General features: G+C 40.7%; 1 protein-coding gene across 1 annotated transcript; it reads right to left on the reverse strand.

The window, feature by feature from the left end:
- Positions 1–527: 527 nt before the first annotated feature.
- On the reverse strand, positions 528–12,371 carry LOC134370586 (bromodomain-containing protein 8-like). The gene is made up of 7 exons (XM_063087640.1): positions 12,066–12,371; positions 11,823–11,825; positions 9,789–9,943; positions 4,044–4,133; positions 3,108–3,176; positions 1,125–1,302; positions 528–578 (listed from the first exon to the last, which is right to left on the reverse strand). Exons 1-7 carry the CDS (start codon positions 12,369–12,371, stop codon positions 528–530), a joined length of 852 nt encoding a protein of 283 aa, XP_062943710.1.
- Positions 12,372–13,039: the final 668 nt, after the last annotated feature.

The raw sequence follows: 13,039 nt of genomic DNA on the forward strand, positions 1-13,039 counted from the left end.
CATACACACTCCCACCCATCCTGCTCCATCCCCTTCCAGACTATATAGAAGACCCATGTCACATACCTTCCTTATTTCACCAGGTGATGTTGTCCCCTCTTTTCCCAGCTTCGGTAATAATTAAAAAGCAATCTTTGGTTTGTGAAATAACATTTATTTATAGAACACCAGTGACAGGTTTCATCTAATTACCTCTAAATTAAGCCTATGGAACAAGGTTGTGGATAACATTTATGATATAAACCCAAATCTCAACTATTTTTTTTTTTTTTTTTTTTTGCAGCAGGCTAGTACAGTAATCTGACTTTTTATTTTTATTATGTCCACAGGCTACTTTGACTCCTTGGTTGTAAGTTAAAGAATTACTCTTATCAGAAACAACAACAGAGAAGTGGTAAGTAAACAAGTACCAGGATCTTCTATTGGTTAGAGTTTCACAGAGAGAGGTCCAAACTCCAGAAAATGTCAGGGTAGCAGCTCCAGGTTAACAAAATAGGTTTTCCATCTCCCACTGGGTTGGCTGGTTCTCATTCCAGACTACTTAAGTCTCTTCTTTGGTCTAACCAAATACTCAGCACCTACAAGGTCATGGCACAAATAACAAGCTAGGAATTTTAAAAGCTACAAAGGATTGAATACAATTTTCTTTCTTTTTTAGGATAGATTCAACTATATATACATATATTTTTTAAGTATGATGCTGCCCAGAAAAAAACCCTCAAATGTCTTCTACCTACTATGTATGTCTTATCTCCTGAAAATGGTAAAGTGTGAACATACATTAATATCAACAGATGTAGCAACCAAAAAATGGACAGCCTCTGGTCTGGCATGTTTAGCCCTCTGACTTAAGGCTGTGGAATTACTTATCTATGCCCAGCTCTCTCGAATGCCCTTCATTGCTGCCTGCCTACCTAGACTAGTTCAGTATCTGTTAAAGCTGGATCTAGAGAGGCTCAGAGCTTTCCAAATTGGCAGGTACATCATCAATCCTTCAGGGCTTTGAATCACCTCTAAACTGTGGGAACACAAGGTCACCTCAACATCACCCTTATTCTTAGACTTTCCGAAATCAGATTCCAGAGGCTACTCTCCTTTATCTTGCAGCTCTCTACATATAGTACCTGAATCTGTTCTAAGACTTCTCGCTGCATCTGCACAGCCATATGGTACACATGATGATCAGAGTCATTGTACATCACAGCATTTTGGAACATCAGCATCAGGTCCCGCTGGAACTGGGCCATGGTACAAATCCGTCCCTTAGACAGATTCCTCTTCAGGGTAGTTAAATCCATGGGTCTACAGATGGCCAAGAGAAACCAGAGGAAATCAAACCTTCAGGTGGAACATGTGGTGACCTAACATGCTCTCTGAGAGAACTAACCAGTTCTTAATGAAAATAGTAACAAGGATATCAGCCCTCATCAGATAACAAAATAGCAACAGCAGTTAACATTTGACTATTTACAATGGGCCAAGCACTATTCTAAGCACTTTTTATATTACCTCACTTAATCCTCTCAATAAACATTTAAGGCAGGTACCATTACTATCTCCATTTGACAGATGAGAAAACTGATCTAAAGAGTTAAGCACTTGCCCAAAGTCACACAGCCTGAATTCCAGTTCAGACGCAGCCCAAATCCAGAGCCCACAGGCCAAGCCACTACACTCTACTATTGTAGGAGGAATGCTTGCCCCAGGCACCAAAGCTGTAAAAGGCTCCAAAGATCAGTTTCACACAGTAGTTATTGGCTATTTACAATGTACAGTGATATATGAGGTATTTAATCTACTTCTTTTATTACATAAACCAAAAGCTAAGAATTTTTTCTCCTTTCATGGAAATGAAAAGAATAAGGGTCAAGTGAATATTAAGATAAATAAATTAATATCTAATAAGATAGAGAGTAAGGATATAAGAGAAGGCACAGCAGTACAGAAGGAGAACTGAGGGCCGGCCCGTGGCTCACTCGGGAGAGTGTGGTGCTGAGAACACCAAGGCCCCGGGTTCGGATCCCATATACGGATGGCCGGTTCGCTCACTGGCTGAGCGTGGTGCTCACAACACCAAGTCAAGGGTTAAGATCCCCTTACCGGTCATCTTTTAAAAAAAAAAAAAAAAAAAGAAAGAGAACTGAACTGGAGGTAAGAATCTGGGGTTTAGTTCTAGCTCTGTGATTAACTGTTGATCACAGACAATTCATGACCACATCTGAGCCTTAGTTTCTTCATTTACAGAATGAAGGAGTTTGTCTCTGATATGGTTTGAATGATGGTATCTCCTTCAAAATTCATGTTGAAACTTAATCCTCAATGTAATAGTATTAAGAGATGTGACCTTTGAGAAGTGATTAAGTCATGAGGGCTCCAACCTCACAAATGGGATTAGCACCCTTATAAAAAAAAGGGCTTGAGGATACAGAGTTCGTCCCCTCTGGAGAATGAAGCAACATGGCACCATCTTGGAAGCAGAGAGCAACCTTTACCAGACACCAGTCCTTCCAGTGCTTTGATTTTGGACTTCCCAGGTTCCAGAACCCTGAGAAATAAATTTCTAGTTTATAAATTACCCAGTCAAAATAGAGTAAGGTGATCTCAAAGGCCTCTTCCAGATCTTTTATACTCTAGTACTGCACTGGTTTATGACAGCATTTTAGATGAACTATACTGTAAAAATCCAAAATACTGCAATCAACCAGTGTTGGTAACTTCCATTTGGATTAACCTCTTTGCCTTAGCATACCTATACCTAACTGACTGAATTGAATGCAGGGTTCCTTTTAAAGTTTTGCTCCAAAAGAACAGTGTCAGATATCAAAGGCTAATTTAAGATTATAATGATTGGATCTTATTACTTAAGTCAATAATGCAAAAATAAATAAATAAATAAAAAGCTTATATCATCCTTTTGTCTCCTGCATTCTTTTTCAGATAAAGATACTGAGCTCACCATTACTTCACAAACTTGTTGGTCTGTAAAAATATATCCTGAGCTTGTAAGTAATATAAACAAAATAAAGAAAGAATCTAACAGATGGGAAATAAAAAATAAAAAGGCAGATATAAAAGCAACCAACCTTTCTTGACCCCTTTCCACTGACCTTTTCACCACATCCTTGTACCCTGAGGCCTGCCTTTCTGACACAGGCTTCAGAAATGGACTGCTGAACCTGTTAAGGGACAAACCCAGAGAGAATGAATAAAAAAAAATCCTGGAAATTTACTCTAAATGAGAAGAGTGGCTGTGAACAAGAAACACTTAAAACTACCGAGTTCTTATTGAACTACAGAGCTTGTTAGATTTCCCTTAGGGAAACGCAAACTATGAGCACCATTAGGAATAAATCTATTAGTTCCCTCTTGCCAAGCAGAAGTTAAAAAAAAACCTAAAACACTATAAAATATTTAACCATTATTATAATATACTGATTTAGGGCTCAGAAATTTGTTCAAAGTTCCTGAGGCCCTGTCTCTGAAAAGAAAAGAAAAGAAAAGAAAACCCACCATATATATATTTTTTTTCTGAGTTGAAATTTTCATATTTATTGCAGTATTACTATAAAGAATACATATTTATCATAGTGCCACTATCAAGCATACACATAAATGCATGGCTCAAGCCAGGAGTGACATAAGGAATATGCCAGGGTTAGTCAAATGCTAATCTTCCAGGCCCTGGAAATGGGATGGAAGGAGGGAGACTGCAGATTTTGTTGGTAGGCAGTCACCACTTATCACCCTTGGCAAGAAGGGCAGAAAATGGGGGTTACCACCATATATATTTTGAATACAAATTTTATCATGTAAAAGGAACCAATTTCTAGTGGCAATTCAAATGGCACAGCAGCTATTTCTTGTACAGACTTGTGAAAGCAGCTGTGCATGTTTATGGATAAACCAGGCTCACATACAGGATCTGCCTGCCCCTCAACTATGGCTTGGGTGAAGGATGACCATATCTCTTTTTATGCTTAAACCCTAATATGTGTCACTGCTTCAGTTCTGAACATAATCCTAATACCACTTTGGAGACCTACCTGTGACTGGCAATCATCTTCCAGACTTGCAGGAGAGTCTTCTTAAATAACAAATGATCCTGAACAGGGTCACCCTGGCTTAGATCAGTCCTATAAGATTAAACATTATAGAAAAGAGACGGTAATTTTACAAATGGTATTCCTGTCTCCCCCAGGTGAGTAATGAGGTTTTCTCAAGACATAGTGCTCCTAATTAACATCTAAAGGAATATAACACGATAGGAATAAAAATATATTTAATGCTTCCACAAGGGACCCCAAACTATAAATATTTTCTTAGTTATCACTATTACCCAATGAAGTGGTTTATCTCCTTATAAAAGTATACTACTAATCTACAATTGTGCCTTTTCCACTCTTGATGATTTACTCTTCTGCACCTGTGACTCTAAAGAACAGATCTATGAAAGTACTGTGTGTTCACTAATGTTTCCCAAGTGCCTGCAACAGTGCCTGGCAGTAAGTGCTTAATAAGTTTTTTTTTTTTTTTGGCTGCTGGACAGTATGGGAATCCAAAGCCATGACCTTGGTGTTGTAACACTGCACTCTAAGCAACTGAGGTGACTAGCCAGCCCTTACTAGGTATTTGATAAATTAATCTGACCCTGTTTTTATGCAGAAATATGCCACACTGATAACTCTCCCATATTTCCAAAAGGAAATATTTCGTTTCACATACCAAAGAATTCTCTTATGTTTCATCCAAATGCTACACAATTTAAATATTTTTCTTTTTTGCTCTCTCCTATGTAGTTACCTTTAAAATACCTAAGAAAAATTCAGTTTTACTCATGGTCCTTCCTTCTTTCCTTCACTGAGATAAACTCTCTAATTTATTTAGCTTTTCTTCAGAGGTGTAACTATTTTATTCCATTTTATGATTTTCCCAGTTGGCAAGTTTTCTATTTACTCTGAAGTTGTTTTAGTCCATTTTGTGTTGCTATAACAGAATACCTGAGACTGGGTAATTTATAAAGAAAAGAGGTTTATTTGGCTTACGATTCTGGGACAGACAGCTGCATCTGGCATGGGCCTCAGACCGCTTCTACTCATGGCAGAAAGTGGCAGGCAGCCGGTGAGTACAAGCAGATCACATGGCGAGAGGAAGAAAGAGAGAGGAAGCAAGAGAGAGAGAGAGAAGGTGCCAGGGTCTTTTTAAGCAACGAGCTCTCATGGGAACTAATCAAGCGAGAACTCACTCATTAATCCCCCTTTCCCCAGGGACAGCATTAATCCATTCATGAGGGATCCGCCCCCATGACTCAATCAGTTTCCAACACTGCCACATTGGAGATCAAATTTCCACATGAGTTTTGGAGGGGACAACACATCCAAACTCCATCATTCCGCCCCTGGCCCCCAAAAACTCATGTCACTGTCACATACAAAATACAATCATTCTATCCCAACAGTCCCAAAAGTCTTAGCTTGCCCCGGCACCAACTTAAAAGTCCAAAGTCCAAAGTCTCCTCTGAGACCAAAAGCAAAAGTCCTTCCAGCTGTGAACCTGTAAAAGTCAAAACCAAATTTATCTACTGCCAAGATACAATGGTGGAACAGGCATTGGGTATACATTCCCATTCCAAAAGAGAGGAATAGGCCCGAAGAAAGGAAAAACAGGTCCTGAACAAGTCCGAAACCCAGCAGGACAGGCATCAAATCTCAAGGCTGGAGAATCAGGTACCTTGATTCCATGTTAGACTGCCTCTGCACACTGGTGTGGGGGTTGGGTCCCCAAGTCCTTGGGCAGCTCCGCTCCTATGGCTTTCCTGGTCTCAGGCCACACTTCACCTCTCCCAGGCTGATGTTCCACTCTGGTAGCTACACAGGTCTGGGGTCTCCATGGCGATCCTGCTCTCACGGCTCCACTAGGCATGGCGCTGTTGGGGTTTCTCTGCTGCAACTCTGACCCCACATTTCTGCTCGGCATTGCTCTAGCAAAGGCTGTCTGCAGTGACTCCACCTCTGCGACAGATCTCTTCCTGGGCCCCCAGACTTTTCCATACATACTTTGAAATCTGGGTGGAGGTTCCCAAGCCTTCCCAGCTCTGGCATTCTGTGAGCCTGCAGATCTAACACCACTTGGACGCCGCCAAGACTTCCAGCTTGTATTTTTCAAAGCTGCGGGTCCAGCCACACCTGGGGTCAATTTAGCCACAGCTGGAGCAGCCAAAGCAGCTGGGGTGCTGGTGCTGGAAGCAGCTTCTCCAAGTGGCCCTGGGCAGCGAGTCCATGGAGGGTGCCTCGGGCCTGTTTGCCAAGACCATTCTCTCTCTCTAGGCCTTTGGGCCTGAAATTGGAAGGGTTGGCCCCAGAGGCTTCTGCAATGCCTTCCGGGCCTTTTTCTCCTTCTCCTGATAATCCCTTTCCTTTGTACTCATCTTCTTAGCTAATGGTCGCTGGGCTGCACCATTGCATGCTCTCTGCTTTTCTACCCCATGGCCGTGCTGCAAATTTTCCAAATCTTTATGCTTGGCTCTCGTTTTAAATTCTGGCTTTACATCACGCCTTTTCTGCCATAACTCAGCATAGGCTGTTAGAAATAACCATGCAGCGTCCTTAATGCTTTGCTGCTTGGAAATTCCTTCCACCAGATACTCTGGTTCACAACTCCTAAGTCCCACCTTCCACAAAGTCCAAGGGCATGGACACAATGCAGCCAAGTTCCTTGCTATGGTGTAGCAAAGGGTTATCTTTTGTCCAATTCCCAATAAGTTCCTCATTTCTATCTGAGACCTCATCATCCACAGGGCCTTTACTGCCCACATTTCTATCAGCATTCTGCTCACCACCACATAAGTCTCTAAGACATTCCAAACTTTCCCTTGTCTTTTTCTTGTCTTCTAGGTCCTCCAAACTCCTCCAACCTTTGCCCATTACCCAGTTCCAAAGCTGCATCCACATTTTCAGGTATCTGCTTAGCAACACCCCACTCCTCGGTACCAATTTTCTGTTTTAGTCCGTTTTGTGTTGCTGTAACAGAATACCTGAGACTGGGTAATTTATAAAGAAAAGAGGTTTATTTGGCTTACGATTCTGGGACAGACAGCTGCATCTGGCATGGGCCTCAGACCGCTTCTACTCATGGCAGAAAGTGGCAGGCAGCTGGCGGGTACAAGCAGATTACATGGCGAGATGGAAGCAAGAGAGAGGAAGCAAGAGAGAGAGAAGGTGCCAGCATCTTCTTAAGCAACGAGCTCTCGTGGGAACTAATCGAGCGAAAACTCACTCATTAAGCCCTTTTCCCCAGGGAGAGCATTAATCCATTCATGAGGGATCCACCCCCATGACTCAATCAGTTTCCAACACTGCCACACTGGAGATCAAATTTCCACATGAGTTTTGGAGGGGACAACACATCCAAACTCCATCATTCCAGAATCTGTATTAGTCACAGTTCTCCAGAGACAGAATCAATAGGATGTGTTATAATTATATGAGAGGGATTTATTACGGGAATTAGCTCACATGGCTATGAAGAAAAATCCCACAATAGGCCGTCTATAAACTAGATGCTGGTAGCATGGCTCAGTCCAAGTCCAAAGACCTCAGAACCAGGGAAGCTGATGGTGTCCTTGGTGTAAGTTCTGGAACCCAAAAGCTGAAGAGTCTCAAGCTCTGATGTCCACGGACGGGAGAGAAGAGTGTACCCCAGCTCCAGCGGATTGAGAGAGAGCTTCACCTCTTTCCTCTGTCTTTTGTTCTCACTGAGGGTAGGTCTTTCACACCCAGGCCACTCAGACTCTCATACTAATGCCTGCTAGAAACACCCTCATGGACACACCTGAAAAGATTGCTTTACCAGGTTTCTCAGCATTCCTTCATCTAACCAAGTTGACATCTAGAATTAACCTTCACAAAAGTTAAAAATCATGTTATATTTCCCACTTTATACACTGCATTATTCCCTCTAAATGGGTTTTCTTCATACCTCAGGGTTCACACCCTAATTTTGCTTTATGTACCATATGGTGTACATCCACGTGAGCACAACTCAAATCTCATTTTCTTTCTCCAATTTGAGCATCTCCACATAACTATTCATTTTCATTATGTAATAGCTCACCTCTGTCTAAATCACATAACACCAAAATCACACAAATTTCACTATGGTCTATAGCCAAATTATCCTTTAACTCTATTACTTACAGAACTCTACCAGAACTAGGTATTTAAAGCACAAAACAAACTTTTTCCTTTGTTTCTGGTCACTCAACCAGAATGAACAATGGTTCCTTGGTACTGGTGGTACAATTTAGTTCATACATCCATATTACAGATATTAAAGTTTCCAAAGTATGAAGGGTACTGTGATAGGTTCTATAACCTCATAATCAACCAACTTTGCCATGTTTTATATTTATCTCCACCTATTTAGAAATGCATGTCAGGCAACTATAAGTAAAAGTGTGAGAGGAGCAAGGGCCTATAGACATGGAGTAATGCTCCAAAGCTTTACTCTTTTCTGAGAGTCAGTCCAGCCTAAACCAGAAAAGGGGGTTTCGAAAATGTCTATCTTTTATACTTCCCTGCTGATGATTTAAGAACTCATCTTTCTATTTCCCGTAGGTATCTAGCCAAGCAGATTTAATTACTAGTATCTACTGCTTTCTAATAGAGATTTCATATTTAACCCAAATTCTAAGATAAGGGTATGAAGTTTGCCATCCAAGAGGCTGAATGAGATAAAATGTCTCAGGTTGCAGATTTCCCGCTCTTTGTATAGTTACCATATGCCACATCAGCACTCTATTGCTTATACTTACACACACACTTTATAGAAAAGCAAATGAAACCATTATTATTCACCAACCTAGTTTTTAAGCTGTATTTTACTTGTGTAACAAAAATTTGAAGTCTGCTGTTTAAAAAATATGTGCATGGTTCACTTATATACCTTAAACAAAAGAACACTTAGAATAATCATTGGTTTTGCCTTCCTATAGATAATGTGGGCAGATCTGGGACGTAGTGAAGAAAAAACACTTTATACTATATTCTCTCAGTAGATAGACACAAGACCAGGCCCAGAAAAAGAACTATTTATTTATTACCACAACAAAAATATCATTTTTTTTGGCTGGCTGGCAGGTACAGGGATCTGAACTCTGGACCTTGGTGTTATAAGGCTGTGCTCTGAACAACTGAGCTAACTAGCCAGCCCACATCTTTGTTTTTCTGATTTAAAAAGTAAAATTCTAAAACGTGTTCTTTAGCTCATAATTATTTATAAATTGAGACAATTATATAAACAATCTCCCAAGATATGTGGGAGAAAAAAAAAAGCAAGGGAGATTATAAACTTCAAAATAACTTAATTTCAAGTTCCTAGGAGCTGTTTTAGTATTTTTAAAAGAAGTATAGTTTGTATAATATTAGACATGAGGGAAAACCTGACTCAGCAATGTTTCCTGAATTAATTAAGCTAGTAATTTAGAGAAAAGGATTATTTAAGAAAGAGATTCTTTTTGTTGTGGTTTTTGGTGGCTGGCCAGTATGAGGATCCAAACCCCTGACCTTGGTGTTAAAACACCATACTCTAACCAACTGAGCCGACCAGCCAGCCCTAAACTTCTATTTTTATGAAGTTAAAATTATATTTAATTATATTTTTACTGTTTTCCAACTCTAATTTCCTTTTTTTAACTTATAAAAGTAACCTATTTCATGATAACCAATTCAAATAGGCATAAACAAAAGTAGAAGTATGAATCTTAACAACCTTGGATAAAAATCTATACTTACAGCTTTGAGGAGGTAGCATGGCTGTAAAGGATATCCACCAGGGGAGTCTCTTGAATGCTGAAGCCATCATCACACTCTCCTGAAGGGGGCTGGTCTTCCATTTCTGACACATACCCTTCACCCTGGTCCTCCTCTTTGGATTCTTCCTGAGCTTCCTGCAGAGAATGCCAGAAAACACAGGAAACTTTAGAAAGAGATTTACTAACTGCATGATAACTTATTTGCATAGAGTAAATGAAGACTGTCCTTACGGTGAGAAGCCAGTTACATAAAGCTATAAAAGAAATTAGAGAAAGCAAACTTAACTAGACTTAAGTCAATGAATATTTGGTAACAATCTTGCTGGAGAACTTTGACTCTGTATCCCTACCCGCAAAGTGAAAAAGTAGTGTTTACTCAATTCTAGTGGGATGTTGCCTAAATAAATAAATAAATAAATAAATACCATCATTATCACCTGTAGCCCTGAAGTTAATTACTCTAGCTGGTCAGATAATATTAGTAATGATAATGGCATTCTAAATTTTACTGATTGCTTACTATAAGCCAGACACTGTGCTAAATGCTTTACATGAATTGTCTCAAATAAACCTCACAGCAAACCTACAAAGTAGAGCACTATTATCCCATTTATAACGGAGAATACTGAGGTTCTAAAATGTTCACTAATATGCCTAAGGTCACACAGCTAGAACTGGTGCTAAAATCAGAACTGGACCCAGTAGTTTAACTCTCTGGAGTTAGCCTATGTGCTCTAACCACTCTGCTCTGCTTCCCTGTTCAGAAGGCCAACCAGACAGCTGATTTAAGTTAATTCACTTACCTCTTCACTCTCTGTGCATAGTCCCTGAACTGCACAAATATCTGAAGGAGCTGGAGCCACCTCTGGCTTTCTATTTTCTCCCAGTAGCTTCTTTTCAGCTACTAAGGGGTCTACCTTGGCTGAAAGCTCTTCAGTCTCTCTGCAGAGCTCTCCTTCTCCCTCGGTAGCTTCAACTTCCCTTCCCTCTTCTTGCCTGGTACCAGATGGAGTATAGCAGCCTTCACTTGATTCTCTGCTGCTAATGCACAATGGCTGCATTAAATAAGCTACCTGCAATCAAAGTTTATTATTAAATGCACAGGAACACCAATGGATATCATCATCCACCCAGCAATGCCATATGCTTACAATGCCACATGCTTATACTCCTTTGTGACTAAGTCTGAGATGGCAAATAGGTTTAATTAATTCATTCAATTGTTTAAAATTTATCAAAAATCTTACATACACAGGCACTTTGCTAATTGCTGAGGACATTATGGTGAACAAGATAGATATGGTTCTTGCCTACTCCAGGAGCTTATGTTCTAATTTTTCATCTCAAGTGTCAACTCTAATCAATTGAGTGGCTGTCTAGAAAAGTGATGAAAATTTTGTCTTCCATAGACACTGCAGAGAAGTGGTAACATTTGAAGTGGATGCTTGCTGATAGTGACCTAGGTTCTCCTGAATGTGTTCGGTTACAGCATAAACTGTTTAATTCTGCTTAACCAGGGCAATAAGGACAGTTTAAAATACTGCCTTGAAGTCATGACATTTTAAGTTTCGAGGAGGGGCCAAGCCCGTGGCGCACTTGGTAGAGTGCTGCGCTGGCAGCGCGGTGACGCTCCCGCCGCGGGTTCAGATCCTATATAGGACTGACCAGTGCACTCACTGGCTGAGTGCCGGTCACGAAAAAACGACAAAAAAAAAAAAAAAAAAAAGTTTCAAGGAGTTTGGGCACATGTAACCTCCTACAACTCTGAAAGAATGAATTTCAAGGATACTCATAAGGCAGTCTTATACATAGAAATTCTACTCTCAGGCCAGCCTGTGGCTCACTTGGGAGAGTGTGGTGCTGATAACACTAAGGCCACGGGTTCGGATCCCATATAGGGATGGCCGGTTGGCTCACTGGGTGAGCGTGGTGCTGACAACACCAAGTCAAGGGTTAAGATCCCCTTACCGGTCATCTTTAAAAAAAAAGAAAGAAAGAAAGAAAGAAATTCTACTCCCTATGACTCAGGCCCCTAATGACTGGGGTCTTAGTACACTCAGTCAGAAAGTATTTATTTGGTGCATATTCTGTATCAACACATACATAATCTGGGGACACAGCAATGAACTTAGTCCCTACCACTATGGAACTTAACATTTTAGTCCACAATATTAAGAGTGGTAGAAGCATGCAAGGGTAAGCATCCTTTCAGAAAGTTGAGACTCTTCCAGCTTTGGAAATAATAGTACACTATTACCTCAGAGAGAAAGTGGAGGAGGTTCTGGTGGCTGATTTGCTCTGCTTCTTCCTGAGACTCCTCACTGCCTCTGTCCCCCACAAGCAGCTCACTAGGTTCTCTCCCTGGGCTGCTTTCCTCTAGGTCTTCAGCCCCTGGATCCTCAGTTTCCCTCCAGCTGCCCACATCAAGATCCAGACTGGAGTCCCATGAGCTGAAGAGGGACCTGCAGTCATTGCTCAACTCTGAGTCATTGGGATACTCTTGTTCAGAATCCAGCCAAGCCCACTCATGCCCCATCTGTAAATACACAGAAATCAAATGCATTAAATTCATTCAAATCAATGTTCCTAAGGAATCCCCATCTTCCAAGTTCAGTTGAAATATAAGGAGCGAGAAATTTCTTTCTACTCATTACTAGCAAGAGTAAAAACTACCTGAAAGGAGACATTAAGAGATAAAATGATTTCTTAAAAAAAGGGGGGGGGGGGGCAGCCAGCCTGTGGCTCACTCGGGAGAGTGCAGTGCTGATAACACCAAGGCCCCGGGTTCGGATCCTATATAGGGATGGCCGGTTCGTTCACTGGCTGAGCGTGGTACTGACAACACCAAGCCAAGGTTTAAGATCCCCTTACCGGTCATCTTTATAGAAAAAAAAAAAAAAGAGATAAGATGATTTCTATCTTTGGGAATAAAGAAAAATCACCATGTCAGTATACAGTATAATAGAGATATTACCCAATAATTATTTTTACTTGGATATCCTCTTACTCCAAAAGGGAAAGAACTGGAGTATAACAGGATACCTTAACTAAGATAGCTTCCTCTATCCCAAATTACCCATAAAAACTCAACCGCAAGGCAATAGACTTGAGGGGTCGGGGGTATTTTCCCCAGCATATACACATTTTTAACCTATTAACTACGGTATCCTGGTTTTCTTACACCTTTGTTTTCTCTCTTTCATAACTTTCAACAAATCCTTGCCTTCAATG

This window comes from Cynocephalus volans, chromosome 2, assembly GCF_027409185.1.
Source record: "Cynocephalus volans isolate mCynVol1 chromosome 2, mCynVol1.pri, whole genome shotgun sequence".
In the NCBI taxonomy this organism is placed as follows: Eukaryota; Metazoa; Chordata; class Mammalia; order Dermoptera; family Cynocephalidae; genus Cynocephalus; species Cynocephalus volans.

Bases quoted from the DNA above. Each gene is read 5' to 3' on its own strand.
- LOC134370586 (XM_063087640.1), bottom strand. From the start codon at position 12,371: ATGCATTTGATTTCTGTGTATTTACAGATGGGGCATGAGTGGGCTTGG. The intron at 3,177-4,043 runs GTAGGTCTCCAA...GTCCCTTAACAG, and splicing joins AAGATGATTGCCAGTCACAG to GTTCAGCAGTCCATTTCTGA. The intron at 1,303-3,107 runs GTCAGTGGAAAG...GGCCATCTGTAG, and splicing joins TACAAGGATGTGGTGAAAAG to ACCCATGGATTTAACTACCC.